The sequence below is a fragment of the Corapipo altera genome, unplaced genomic scaffold, assembly GCF_003945725.1.
Source record: "Corapipo altera isolate COAL_440 unplaced genomic scaffold, ASM394572v1 23, whole genome shotgun sequence".
Taxonomy (NCBI): domain Eukaryota; kingdom Metazoa; phylum Chordata; class Aves; order Passeriformes; family Pipridae; genus Corapipo; species Corapipo altera.
The window spans coordinates 204,414-219,888 of record NW_020884878.1 but is presented as its reverse complement, the minus strand read 5'-3'; the positions used below and the strand labels follow the sequence as shown (position 1 = coordinate 219,888).

The 15,475-nt window shown below is 45.9% G+C and overlaps 1 protein-coding gene across 1 annotated transcript in view; it reads left to right on the top strand.

Moving 5' to 3' along the window:
* Nucleotides 1–15,475, top strand: part of RTN1 (reticulon 1) — a 118,324-nt gene that overhangs the window by 67,839 nt on the left and 35,010 nt on the right. Inside the window, exon 3 of the mRNA XM_027637702.1 lies at nt 2,289–3,071. Within this exon, the coding sequence (XP_027493503.1) occupies nt 2,289–3,071 (783 nt within the window). The remainder of the gene's footprint in view (nt 1–2,288; nt 3,072–15,475) is intronic.

Here is a 15,475-nt window from a genome sequence, read left to right as displayed (position 1 = left end):
GATTGAGACTTTTGAAAACATTTTGCTTCTAATTACTGTCCGTCATCTTTCTGGGGAAGGAATCCGCGCTCTGTTCCTGCGCTGCGCTGGCGCTGAAAGGCCGCGGGTATTTATGCGCTTGCCCGTGCCAGCAGTAAATGTGACACCCTGCTGCTGGCCACAAAGGGCTGTTTTATTCAGAAGGTAAAATGCCATGGCTGAGAGTTACAGACTGCCAGCACAGGCAGGAGCGGGGTGAAGCCCAGGGACGGCGCGTTGCTGCGCTACAAGAGCTGGAAGTCACATGTCTGTTTGGACCTGTGCCGGATTAAGTCATTGCTCAGGGAGAAAATGCTCCTGTGCCGGGATGCGAGAGAGCAGCACGGCTCATGCGGCTTCCTGCAGCCAGAGGAGAAGGATGCACAAGCTCCCAGTGCAGCAGAAACTTCCCAGCATCCAGACAGGAGTGCGTTGTTGCAGCCCTGACACCTTAATCCCGTCCACGGCCATGCTCTGGGGTGCAGGAGGACTTTTTTCGTGCAAGAGAGATGTGCTCCAAGAGGGCTGTTTTGTTGGAGGAGCTGCAGATATACCAACAATATGTGCTTGAAATTACTGATGATGTGTATTGCTAGATACATAAACTAAAATTGCTGGGAGGGGTTGTGGGGAGCTTGTTTTTCTTGCCCATCTCCCAACAAGACGTGATGACATGGGTGTGCCATCATCAAAACCTCCCCCTTTACCTGAATCATCTTGAGGAAGGCATAGGATTAGGAAGAAATCAATTATACTACTGCCATGAGAAATTAAGTCAGGAAGTATCCAGAAATAATGGTTTTCATAGAATCATAGAGTATTCTGAATTGGAAGGGAACCACAGGGATCACTGAGTCCAACTTTTGGCCCTGCACAGAACAGTCCCAAGAATCCACCCAGGAGTCCAGAGGGCAAATTTCCACATGTCCTTGACTGGGGAAATTCAGCCTTTTTTTCTCCCACAGAGAGAGAGTTTTGTGTGTGGATAGCAGGGATCTCTGGCTCAGGAAAGTGCAAGATGGAAATGGGTGATCAGGAGGTGGCAGTGGCCAGGTGACAGCGGGGAATGGGTGTAAAACTCCTGCCATGGTCCCCTCTGGGCACAGACAGACTCAGGTGGCCTGTCTGGCCTTACAGTCAATGCACCAGGTGCAGTCTGGGTTCTGGGGCTGGCTGATGCTCTGTGAATGACCAAGGGAAACCTGTTCCCAGTGGAGTAACTCAAGACAGCTGCTGATGCACCTCATGCTGCCTCTGTCACTGCTTACTGTGAACACTTTACAGGCAAATTCACTTCCTTTCTTATTTTATTACAGAATCTCACATGGTAAAAGGATATACAAGGAGATATATCCCTTCCAGAACAGGATGTGGGCTCCTTGCTAATCCCGGGTGACCACCCAGACCTTTCACTTGCTCATTTTCACTCTCTGATTATATCTTCTTCCAGAGTGAGCCAGAAAATGCAGACTACATTGTTGATTTTATTTGTTTTGAATTTTGGGTGACAAGTTAGCAATTATCTTGGTTAATGTAGTTCACAATTATATTAAGAATTATGGTAAAAAAATTAAGTTTCATTCTTGGACCCAACCAAGCTAAAAATTCACCACCCACACCCTGGGAAAAAAAAAAAAAAAAAATCCCACAAACCCCAAACCCAAACAACAACAACAAAACAAACAAAAAACCCACAAACAAACAAAAAAGCCACCAAGACCAAAACCAAACCACAACCGAGAAAAGTTTTTGACCTGGAACTTTCCACACCTGAAAGCTAAAGTTTGACAAAGCTATTACTAACTACACATGGTTTGTTAGGATCAGCAGTGTCAGGAACCCACGAGCCCTGTGTGTGTGTTTGTCCCTAGAGCAGATCTGTATCAGCATCCCCAGAACAGAAAATGTGATGCTTTCATATGTGCCATGAGCCCATGTTCCTCATGACTGGTGATTTTCCTGGTGAAAAGCGTGTTGCTGAGCCACTGGTCAAGTAGTGACCAGCACTGCCAGGTGCCTCAGCTTTTTCCTCAGTAAATGATGTTAATGATACTTCTTTTAGAAAGAGTACATGCATGGGAAAAGCTCTGTAAGGACAAGCTGTTATTAGTCATCCCAGATGGGTAGATTCTGTGCCTGTGTTACAGCCCTGCTAGAGGGAAATATGCTGGTATGAAATCTATTGTGTTTGTTCCCTAAGCAGTCAGAAAACACGATTCTTAATTTTTCTTCTTTCCCCCCCCCCCCCCACTTTTTTTTCCTGGTGGCAGAACCATCCGGCTCAGAGTCACAGGGCAAAGGCAGCCTGTCGGAGGATGAGCTCATCAGTGCCATCAAGGAAGCAAAGAGCTTTTCCTTTGAGACCTCAGAGGCACAGCGGTCTCCAGCCCTCCCCACCGAGAAGAGAGACCAGCGGGCCAAACCCGGCCGCCCCGCGGGCTCCTCACACGGGGATAACGAGGCCAGCAGCGCCGAGTCGGGGGACTCGGAGATCGAGCTGGTCTCAGAGGACCCCCTGGCTGCCGAGGAGGTGCTGCACTCCAACTACATGACCTTCAGCCACATTGGAGGGCCCCCTCCATCGCCCGCCTCCCCCTCCATCCAGTACAGCATCCTGCGGGAGGAGCGGGAGGCTGAGCTCGACAGCGAGCTCATCATCGAGTCCTGCGACGCCTCCTCGGCATCCGAAGAGAGCCCAAAGAGGGAGCAGGACTCCCCTCTGATGAAGCCCAAGGTCATGGACATTATCAAGGAAGAGAACAGCTCGCGCACCGACGCCTCAGACTATGAAGCCAATAAAATGACAGAGAGCAGAATGAACAGGGAAAACCTGGCAGAGTCCTCGTCCTACCTGAAAAGCTCCTTTGTTGCACCAAAAATAGGTGCTGAGCCCCCGACCTCTGCCGTCAGCACCGAGGAGCTGAAGGAAAGAGTAATCCTGAAGAAACCCATCGAAGAAACTGTTGTTAACCAAAGTAAAGTGTCTTCCAAGGACTTTGGCAAAAGAAGTCCCTTGGCTTCCTTCCTACTGCCGTTTTTAAATAAGCAGAAAGGTAAATGCAGATGTTTATGTTGGTTTTTGCAGTGCTGATTAGAAGGGAGAGGAGGGAGAAGTGCCTGTTCCTTGAAGGGGAGATGTTAGTAGTGCTGAGCAGGGGGAGTTGCTGGCACTGGATATCCTCAGCTGGAAGCTGGGTATGCCTGTAACAAATATATAATCTCTGACCTGCCTATTCTCTTAGGGAAAGAAAAAGGTACTAGCAACAAAAATTTTTAGGCTTAATTAAAAATAGATACAGGATCGTGCAGGAATCACAGTAGGATAAGGCTGATTCATATATCAGACATCTGGAGGACAAAGAGGAACAAATCCTGCCTTGTTCCAGGGAAGGAGTGCAGTCAGAGAGGTGGTGCTGCACCTCTCAGAATTGTGAGGTTAATGATTTTCAGGATACGTTTAGGAAAAAAGAAAGATTTGGAGGAGGAGAGGAGTTGAGTTTGATGGGTCTGGGTTTTTACAGAAGTGTTCAAGGCCAGGTTGGATGGGACTTTGAGCAACCTGGTATAGTGGAAAGTGTCCGTGCCCATGGAAGGGGATTTGGAACTAGATATTTAAGGTCCCTTCTGACCCAAACCATTCTATCACTGATTTCTATCACAGTGATTCTATCACTCTGAAGCTGGTGCAGCTTAAATGAATCTCTCTCATGGTGGCTGACACCCTCTGTCCTTAATATAACAAAGGTTTTTGCATATGCTTCCAGTGCAGGGGGATGAGTGGCTCCTCCCAGGTCTGTGTTCCTTAGGGAGCATCCTGTGCATCCCTCTGAGAGCCCCTTCCCTAATCCAGCACTGGGCAGGACACTTTCCTGGTACTCAAATGAGCTTGAGGGCACTTGTCTCCCCATGGGATCCCTTCAAAGCCAGTGCAGAGCCAGCCAGGCCCAGGCTTGCTGTGCCAGGCAGTGTGGTCTAACAGGAACCACCAAACCTCTAGACACACCACCACCAGGTTTTAGTCTGAGCTGAACCCTGAGGACTAAGGGGCAGCACACCGTCACTGCACAGTGACACTGCCAGGGGTCCCTGCAGCCTGTAACGGGCTTAGTTCACAAAGCACACAAGAGAAAAAGGTACTTTATTCTTTGCAAGATGTCAGCTTTAAGTTGCCAGAACCTTTGCGTGCCTCTGGCTGTCTAGGCTGGTGTAGAAGGGAGGGACACTGGGCTGCCCCACGCCTGCCCCTCTGTTTTCTCCCCAGCTGGGCTGGAGGGCAGCAACTGTTCATGGCTCTTGTCGGGTGTTGTTTTTGCAAATCAGAGAGCTGCTGCTTCCTTGCAAACAGCTGGATAGGGATGGGAGGAGGAGGAGAATCCCACATCCACTGCTTAAAGAGCATCTTTTTTGTCTGCCTGCGTTTGTGCAGAGATTGCCCACACGATGGCCTGGAGATGTGGCAGGAATGTGAAAGTGGCACACTTAAAACCAATTTATCTATTGCTGTGAACTCAAGCGTGCAAGTCTAGTCAGGAAACAGCCCAAACTTGCATGATGTGCTGAGGGCTGCAAGATTTGCAACAAAAAAAAAATATGTTAATACTGATTCTTAGCAGTAATGAACTAATGACATTAATAGGCTGAACAAGAAACAGATGATTATTGCTCGTGTGTTTTCCTACCAGATTCTCAGAGCTTGCAATGTCATGCTGTGTATCTCATCTCCCTCATAAATAGGATGAGCTCTGATCATTTCTTTCCCCCTTCCCAAATTCCCTTTTTTGCAGGACTAGATGAGGCCCTGCCCAAACCACAGCAGCTGTAGGGCTGATTAAATTTACCTTAAACACTGCTCCTGCAGTGTCTAGCATCAGGTCTCTGCAACCACCATGTGTTGTATGTTGTTCTGGGCAGACAACTAGCAATTTGGTCTTGGACTAGGGAAAGTAGTTGGGGACTATCACAGGGGCAGCTAGTGGCCTGTCCCTCAATTTTGAGATTCCAGGCTCTGTTACAATTTTCAGTCCCCCTTAATTGTATTCAGATTTTTTTGTGGCCTAACTTTCATGTCTCTTCTAATTTCTGTCATTGCCCATACCGATGATAACAGAGACTTGTTCTCATATGGTGGTCAGGGAAAATCCACGTGCATGAGCAGCGTTTCTCCTCGTATCACAGTGTGTCCGTGTTTCCCATCTTTATTCCCATAGGACAGTCAGTAGTGGCAGGAACTTTTCCTCACAAGACAGCTAATTGCTACTTGGCAGTGCAAAGAAGACTATTTCAGTGTGTGCTTTTCTCCCTTGAGACACTCTGGTGCCTAAGGCAAAGAAAACAAAAATATAAAGCCTCTCAAGGGCATTGCTGCTAAAACCTGTGTATCTTTTTTTAAAGCTGATTTCAAGGTATGGGGAGGTGTGGTCAAGATAAGAAAGTGTGGATGATAGTAGGGTCTGGTTTACGCTGTCTTCCAGTCACAGGTACTTGCTGAGCACGTTGCTGTGTTTGGGGGGTAGTTAATGTTTTATGTTGAGGGTAGAGTATGGTTTTCCTCTTCTGGGAGGACTTGTTTCATGACACTCACTCAGAGAATTTACATGAAATCTTTCAGCAGTTATCAGAGGTGAACTGCAGGGTGTGTTAAGTGGCTTGGTGGAACCAAGGAAATGGCAGGGAAATGACGTGGCAGAGCACATCCAAGAGGAGAGGGACAGCTTTCATAACATCAGCTTGAGGTCCTGCCAGAGCTTTACATCATGGCATCACATATGTATCATACACCAACTCAGATGCACCTGGTAGGCATTTGGCACTGGCCACACTTGGCCCAAGTGATAAGAACAGAGGGAGATGGGGCAGTGGCACACAGCAGAGGTGCAGCAGAGCGATGTCATCATGCAGGAACAGTGTCATCATTCATTAAGAGAATTAACTTAATTATAGTTATCTGTCATTAAAAGAATACTAACAAAATGTGACTATGTACTTCTTAAAAATAGAAAACAGAAAAACCTTCATTGTTTCCTGTTACCTCCTTGTTATACATTACATTGGAAGTGTTATGCTATCACTGCACATCTTTCTCAAGGTAAGGTTTTAGAGATGTTCAGGGAGTCCAGGTGGGGACTGATCCCCTACGGCTACAGCAAGCAGTGCTAGCCCAGCACTTTTGGAGGTTCATTGGGAAACTGATGATCAAATGAAGCTGTTCAACATGACTGGCTGTGTTTTGACACCCTGCTATAGATCTTTCTGTGGCCTCTGGCCAGGTATATGTAATTTAAAAACATTCAGCCAACAGTTTCACATGGAAATGTTAACTATTTCACTGTTGGTACTGTAATCCCACCAAGTGTTTTTTCACTCCTATCCATGGCATTAAATATACTTTTCATGGCTCATCAGAAGTGCTTGCCCTGGGCTGGCAAGACAAAAATTGATTTTGAGTGTGGGAAATATGTGGAGAAACCGTGCAAAGGGAAAGCCCAGCGTAAAATCTGGTCCCAGGAACAGTCTTGCTGATTGTGTTGCTCCCAGTCTGTGGCTTCCTGCCTCAGAGATCTTTCTACTGTATCTGCCAGACATGCTGAAACCACTGCCATCCCCCTAAATAACAAGGTGGAGCATAGCAAGTGCATGTGTGGTTTGCGCAGTGATAACTCAATGTCTCTGCTTAACGTCTATTGCCATCCAGTGGCAATAACAAAAATGGGCAGTGACTTCCTACCTCCATTTTACCGGGGCTGACTGTCATGATTTCATAGAGTGGAGCTCTTCCCATGCCATGAACTGCCAAGCAGCCTCTCCCACTTTTCCACGTGGTCAGAACAATCGCCTTGCTTGATGCAACACAGGTTTGGCTTCGGCCGGAGTTGTGCAGTTGCTACCTGTGTTAGTGCTGCCAACTCCTTTTCTTCCTGCAGAGCACAGAGGGGAAGGCAGAGCTGTGGCCAAACATCTGCTGCTTGGCTGTTGCTGCCCTCACATCACTCCTGGCATCTCCTCCCAGAGGTGGACACAGCCCTTATGCAACAGGGCTTAGAGCACATCTGGCTGTGGCTCTGCAGGAAGGGAGGGTGCCAGCTCAGTTTCTTTTTTATTTTTGTTTTATTATGTTCTGGGCTTCCACACAGCTTGGGCATACAGGAAATTTCAGGAAAAGACCTGCTGTGCTGGAAATATGCATCCTTTGGCCTGGAGAAGTCTGCAAGAACCCAAAAGAAGCCTGGACCAAGGCAAGCTGGGAAGGAGCTTCTTGGCTGAGTCCTTTCCTATCTTCTCTTGTAGTGCCTGCCAGTTCCTCTCTGACAGGGGGGCCTGGCTGGTGTCCCACAGCCTGTGGACCTGGTCCTGGGCAGAATCCCTTATGCTGGAGGAATTTGTCTCTCCCCAGCCTCTCATTCAGTGACAGTATTAGATTTCTTCTTGATCCATTGCATGAAATGCAGCTTGTTATCTTTCAGATCAGATGTCTGAGCCCAGGTTATAAAAAAAAGAAAAAGATGTGGACATTCATAGTAATGGTTACTTTGTTTTTATTTTATGGCAAAATTTCACTTAGGAAAAGGAAACTGCAGGCCTGGGGCTGTTGAGTTGGCTGTCACTCACATGTTAGATGACACAACTGTCAGGACCCAGTCTCCAGGCAGGATCCTGATGAAAACACAATCAAATAAAATTAATAATTTCAAGTGCATTATTCTGCAGCACAGTCCAATGCCACCCTGCTATGAGGCATTCTGATTTTGATGCCTTATGCTTTCATAGCATTACTCTGGTTAGTCTCCTACAAGGGTACGTCCCTAAAACACACCCTTGGTGGCAGCTGTGGCTCTGAGCCCCCATGAGGGACACCAGGGTTCAGGGCCACCCATTTTTATGTGGTGGCCTGGTGTCTCTCAGGTGGTGTCACAAGCTGCAGTCATGATCACTTCTGATTTTGGAGTGACACTGGTGAATTCCCTGGGTTGAAGAATGTGTTTTCCCTTCTCCCTGGTGCCTCTTGTGCTGTCCCATCACACAGTGGACAAACACTAAGCAGTGTGGGCATTTCTCCTTTGATTTCTCACTGTGTTCCCCCATTTGCTGCCACAGACAAACTGATTTTGCATGGTTTCTCAAGGAGGTGGTTTTCCAGTAGAGATCCAGGAAAGATCTGAAGTTATTGGGAATGATTTTTGTTCAGCTAAACATTGTCTGCATTGCGATAGCACGTCCCTGCTGCTGGTGGAGCTGCTAGTGAGGCATTTTTCCACTGGAAGGGGGTGTTTGGTTGGGTGATTTAGCAATCTGAGGCTCATTTCTCATCTGCATGCTCTCACCAGGCTGGCTCTGCAATCAGCAGCAAGCCAGGCCAAGGCTTAAGCATACGGCAATGTTAGTTTAATATTTTAGTGCCATCTGCTGTAAGTGCCTCCACACCCTGGCCCATCTGTTTTGCGTGCTTCAGTTTGCTTTTTATGGGGCTCCGGTAGCTTTACATCCTTTGGAAAGTCCCTGCTTGGAAAAGGTGTAGGGGAGAGGGATGTCCTGCCTGTGGGTGGAGCATCTGCACCTTGTGATGCTGTAGGAGGAGTGGGATAAAATCTGTCCAGAGAAGTAAACATGTGAATCTAGTTCTGGCCTTCCCATGAAATCTTGGAGTAGACTGGTGAACCTCTGTGGACTTGCCTCACACATGGAACAAATCAGGTGGGAAGGGACCCGTGGAAGTCTCTGGTCCAACCCCTTGCTCTCAAAGCAATTTGGTCAGGTTGCTCAGAGTCTTGTTGGCCTGTCCATGTTCTCAGCAAAGTCAGAGGTTTTGGGATAGCTGAGAGCTGGAGCCTGAAAATCTGGGTCAGTCGCGTGATGATGCCTCAGCACCGGTAGCTGCAGGCATAGCACAGAGCAGGGTAAAGAACAGATACCACTCAGTGTATCTTCAGACAGAGTGGGCTGGCAGGAACTTCACAAGGTCCTGAGAGCCCATCTCCTGGCCCCCAGCCAGGATTCCTGGTAGAGCACTCTTGACAGATGCTTGTGACTCATTTGGAAAGGCCTCTATTGGCAGATTCTCTACCAGCTCCCAGGTCTCTATCAAGAACAGTTGGCTGTTCTTCCATTCTTCTTTGATTTAGGCTAAGCAATTCTAGTTTCTTAATTTTTTTTCCCTATGTGGTCACATTTTGGAGCTTTCTGAACTGTCTTGTTGTTCCCTCTGTTCTTTTCTACCAGTGGTTGAATCCTTGGAGGTTACTTTCATGGAGATCATCCATGCTGATGATGGATTACTGCCTGCCCTACAGGCTGGGACTGGGCTTCTAAAGTCCACTGCAGCAGCACAGCATTATCCTGGAGAAAAGGAGGCTCAGGGGGTACCCTGTAATTCTCTATAACTCCCTGACAGGAGGTTGTAACCAGGTGGGGGTCAGTCTTTTCTCCCAGGTAACAAGTGACAGGACAAGAGGAAATGGCCTCAAGTTGTGTCAGGGGAGGTTTAAATTGGTTATGAGGGAAAATCTATTCACAGCAAGGGTGCTCAGGTATTGGAATAGGCTGCCCAGGGAAGTGATAGATTCACCAAGTGTTCCAAAGTTGTGTGGAGGCACTTGGGCACCTGATTTAGTGGTGAACGTGGTGAATCTGCATTAATGTTTGGACTCAGAGATCTTTCCCAACCTTAATGATTTTATGGTTCTATGATATTGAGTTCCATTGCTGCAAGAGGAATCTCTTCCATACAACTTGGAAATGTCTATTCAGACTTATGCAACAGGCTGTGCTGACCGAAGTTTCCCTACCTGAAGTCATTTGGCTCTTAATTTTCTTCATGAGAATAGCAGTGGAGGAAATTTTGAAGAGCTGGAGAAGCCTAATGGGAAAATGAAGTTAAATATGACAATTTTGTCTATTTTTGAGAAATTGAGAGCTTGATATGTTAGATATTAGCTGTTTTCCAAGAATCAGGAACTGGTAATTACAACCTGAAATTATGGCAAAAATAGTCAATTATCTATTTATTGGCTAGATTGATCAAAATGGCCAATAAAGAGTAAGAAAATTGTTTTAAATGAAAGCATCTGAGGCCTGCAGAGCTGCAGCAGAGTGAGGGGTGATTGTCTTGCAGACAACAGTTTTGTACCAGGGATTCACCTTTCCATGGTACATTCTTGGTATTTTGGGAGGTTTAGCAGTAGATGGCACACTGAGAGGTCTTGGTTTCTATCTGCTTTGCCATTCAGCTTTCACTCCATTCAAGGAATCTAAAAAATAACTGAACATTTGATAGGACATAAACAGGGAGCTGTGATGACATGGGCTCTGCAGACACACTCACAAGGTCTCACTGCAGAGACTTTTTGACAACTGAGGCAATGGGGAGACGTCATCTCCAGCCACTATGACTGGAGGAGTTTCCTCATCCCAGCAGCAACTCATGGGCATGTTCCTCTGCCCATGGAGGAGGAGGGGGAACTTCACAGCTACATATTTCTGCCTTTGAACCAGGCTGTGGCTCACCTCCCCACATTTCTGGCCAGCTCATACAATTCAGCTGCCACCTTACAGCTTTTTATACCCATCAAGCTGTGATAACTCCACCAGAGCTGAGCAGGAGAAACCTGGAGACATGCAGGTCATGGTGATGGAAATGAATAGTGTACACACCAGCAGGTTTGTGTTGTACATGATTTCACTCCTCTCAGACTCCTTTTTTTCAGGAAGGAAGGAGTGAGTTTGGCCCTTTCTGGCCTCAGGAGTGGTTGCAGAGGGGACAAGAAGAGCTGATGGATAGTCAGATGCTGACTGTGGAGTTCTTCCTGGAGTCCTGGTTTGGTGGGAGCATAGCAGGGTCTCCTAAGGGAGGAGTGGTCACTTAGAGGAGATGCATGAACCCTGGAAAGGATCAGAACAATGCAAAGAACAGGGGATTTTCTCCCCAGATAATGGTTTGCCTGGGCAGTGGCTGGGATTACTGCAGTGGTGATTACTGCAATAATCCCTCTAGCAGTTAGAACCATGTACATTTACCAGAGCATGACCTTGATATGACCTTCAGAAATGCCTCAGTAAATCCCACGCCTTCAGTTCACAACCTGTGTTATCCATAGCCTGAGTATTTGGCCCAGTTCACCTCTAGCATCTGTTTACTCCCCTGATTTTTGTCTCTTTTCATGGAAATTACTCCCCATCTATTGGGTAAGGTCAAACTTCTAATGCATATGTGTCAAACTGTCTTAACCACAGTGACTGGATGCTCAGAGGTGCTTTTAAAATTGGGCATAGCTTAATGTAGGAGGATCATATGTCTTCTCTTGGGACTGCTTTCTACTCCACTGCCTGTATGTGTTAAGTACTGAGCTATAAAAAATTACAGGCTTTATACTTCTGTTTTCATATATCTTCCCTTTCAGAGCAAGGCGCTGCCTCTGATGAGCTGTCATCAGTCGTAGCACTCAAACAAAAGTGTACAAACCATTCTGATAAATATGACAGAAGATGGTGTTTACAAAACCTTTCTGCCAAGTCAAGATTACATAGTGACCAATAAAAAACAAACAAACAACTCCCCCCCCCCCCCCCCCCCGAATCCACTTGTTTAACTCTGTGCAGGCACCCGATGGTTACATCAAATATTTAAATATCAAAGCCATGAATGGCAAAGTCTAAGCCAAGTACAGCAAGTTGGTGGGTATCTTACAAACAGGTACCTGCTGACAAGAGGTATGGAGAAGCAAGATGTGTTATGTGCAAAGACCTGATTCTGGGAGCCCACTGCTTGCTCTGTCCATGTCCATATCCATATCCATGTCCATGTCCTGCCAAGACAAGCACCCAAGGCTGGCTCAGTTCTGCTCCTGGGGAAGGCTGCTAGGAGAAAATAGCTCTCTTCAGGAGTGATTTTTCTGTTTATTCAAACACACCCGAAGTGCAAAATCACATTTCAAAAGCCAAGATCTTGACACTGTGTCCCTTTCAATGTCTCTGGCTGTCAGCAATCCATGACTCAGCTTTCAGAGAAGGCTGTGACACTGACAGGCTGATGGTGGCCAGATTTTGCAGAGGCCTTGATGTAGCAATGCTTTGCCTGCATACTCCAGCAGACCTCAGAGATTTGTTATTGACAGAGAAATCTAACATCTCTAAGCCAGTAATGATGGCTTTTCTGTGGCTGACACAATATATGGTAAGGATGGATGTTTATTCTGGATATACAGAAACATGAAAGGAAAAAAAAACCCAAGCTGTATATAATGAAATAGAAAAGTTATATGATCTGCAAGTCTTTTTTGTAAATTATATTAAAGATCTTTCATAGAATCACTGAATAGTTTGTGTTGGAAGGGACCTTAAAGATATCTAGTTGCAATCCTCTGCTATGAGCAGGGACACCTTCATTAGATCAGGTTGCTGCAAGCCCCGTCCAACTTGGCCTTGAACACTTCCAGAGACAAGACATCCACACCAATTCAGGTTTTTAGCTCAGAAGGTACTTAGGGAAGTTTATATACTAAACTACAGATCAGGTGAAAAAAAAAATCAAAACATTTTGCTTTTATTAACACAGAATGTTTTGCTTGTCAATGCAGCCCTCTCCTAAATTTAGTACTTTGCAGGGAACTTCTGGAACGTTTTGGTTTTTGATCAAGAAATGCTGTTTCTGAATCTCTGCAATGCTTTGTGAGCTGGGAATCATGTGTTTTCACCAGTTTCATTGATTAATTCAAATGAAGAGTTTGGACTCCTTTTGGGACTGATTTAGATTTATGATTAAGCTCTGGGAATACATCTCTAGGTCTCAAGACAAGGTGGAATACAAATTTCTGAGCATGTCTACCTGTTTCAGGATGGCTCTAATTTTTCAGATGTTAAGCAGAGTAAGGACTTCCCTAAGTATTGCTATTTGTGTCTTATAGATAGCATGAGGCTAGAATGAATGTATTTGACTGTAGAGAAGGGTGGGCGTGCATGTGATAGGTTTCCTTTGGGAATAAAACCTGGAGGTGGGTATTGATTTCACTGGTGTTTTTCCTTAGCTTGTGAGTGCACTGCTGATTGGGACATAATAGCAATATTGACTGAAAAGGGGATTTAGTTTTTTCTTTTTCTTGGGAGGCTGCTGAGCTCATGTCAGTTCACAACAATATAGAAAATATGAGATATATAATGGTCTAACAATCCAAAGGTCTTGAATCCCCCCATGAAGAAAGTGTCTCATGTTCTTGTCACTTTTAATCTTACCTTGGTTACCACTTTTCTTTGTTTTATTCCTTTGTTTTATTTTTTTCTAACTCTCTTGACCTTTACCCAACCTGGGTAATTTAGTCTGCTATTTTTCCAGAGAGGTATCACAGATACCTTCTCTTTCCCCTCTGGCTCTGACCACCAGCTCGGTGGTTACATGGGAGCTGCAGCAGTGAGAGGTCATTCTGGTGTTCTGCATTTGCAGGATTTTATTTGCGTGTGAGGAATACAAACAAGTATGGAAAAAAACTAATGCTACAATAAGACAGGTTGGTTTGGATGCCAATAATCTTCTGCCTCCATCACAGGTCTGCCAGACACAATCCTGCCTGTGGTGGGTGGGGATGTCTGGGGATGTCAAGGTTGCTTAAATCAGCCCTGCTAGTTGGGTTGCTTCTCTTAACCATAAACCTTATTTTAGGGTTTATCTTCCTTGCAGCTTCAGCTTAACTCACAGGTCTATGCACCGAAAGCCCTTTTGTGTCACTTTCTCAGAAAAACCCTTTCCCAGCTGATGCCGTAAGGTTTTATTTGGAATTGGTGATCTCTTCCAAAGGTTTCAGCAGGTGGAGTTTGCTCCATGTACAGCTGTAAGGAGTCCTCTGTATCAGGAAAACTGATTAGGTCCATCTGGGTGCTGCCAGTCCTCCAGTGCTTTCCTGCAATTCTCCAACATCACTGGAAAAGATGTACACGCTTTCTCACTGTTCATATGAAAATAATCCCACAATTCAGTTCATGAGAGTGCAAGCTACAGCAAGAGATGACCTCAGGAGTCCTCTGAGCTGGGGTAACTTGAGAGGCACTAAAAGGACACAGATAATCAGTATTACCTTCGCAAAAATCCATGTCTTAGAGAGAGAGAGAGATAAGGCTTCCAATACAGCAAACTGAGCTTGCATTAAGGATTTGGCATTAGACTATTCAGATTGCCAGGTAAAGTAGAAATCTCAATAAAGACTGTCCCCTTTCAAAATGGATCCTTAAGAATAATTTGCAGGGAAACAGCTTTTGATGTTTGCTTCTTATCTTTTGAATAGAGGGTGCAATGAGATTGTAAAATTCAAGGGATAAAGCAAATTCAGATTTCCAAGGTCCGGTACCATCACAGGCTGGCTGGTATAAACACTCTGCCTTGCTTGGTGCTACTTGGGATCCACAGTAGTGTGAGATCTAAACCCAGCCTCTGACAATCCCAGAGACACTGTTTTCACATCAACTCACTTCAAAGCAGCCCAGGAGCTCTGCTCACTCACTGGGTGATGCTGGCAGAGGCAGGGGTTACACAGACAGGTTTTTCTGCTCTCCTTTGGAAATATAGACAGTTCCTTACAGAGGCAGGAGGGAGTCCTTGCATACAGCCTGATGAAATGCTGATAGCATCAACAAAACAAGGGCTGTATCTGGGCAACCAGCAAGGTAGGAGAGCTCGCAGAAAAGCCAGAGGAGATCAATAGTCAGGATTTCTGAAGGTTACTTTGTCAGCTAATGTACCATTGAAACAAGCAGCTATGCTTACTTGCTCAGGTTAAGTGCAGTTGTTCCAAAGAATGGGAGTTACTTCCCAAAGGGAGAGAATGGGCTGCCTTCCCTGTTTGTCTAGGATGCCTGCACTGGAGCTTTGCTGCTGCTGGAACAGCAGGACTTCGTATACCCTTAGCTGAAAGTCAAAGGTTTATTGCTCCGACCAGGGAGTCATAAAATGAGTGGGATTTAATAAAAGCCATAGTAGCAATTGTTGCCTTCTGAAACAAGCACTCACCTCTACACTTCATGTGCACAGACAGTCATTGCAGCTGGGTGTTACACACTGACTCTGCTGCCTGGTGCTCTCAGGCATGGTGATCATGCAAACTGGCCCAGAACTGTGTGTGCAGTTATGTCTGATGTTCCAGAGAAACAGCCCTCAGTTCTTGCAGGGAAAGGGCCTGTCCATACTCAGTAGTGCCATTTTGGGGGTTTGGAGTAAAGATGATTCAGTCACAGTGACAGGACTGCTGGAAGCAGTGAACCCACAGGTTTTGCCCATGCTGAGAGCTCCAGTTTTCCCAGCACTGCATGTTGGCAGCAAGGGACAGTGGCACTATCCAAACCTCCAGGCAAAGCAAGGAAGGAGATGAGTATTATCTTTCAGATGGGATGCTGAAACACGTGCACACCCTTTTGTCTACAAAAGCTGCTGAAAAAGGGCTGAGATTGGCTAATTCATTGTATGATTAATTGATTTGTTGTGTGT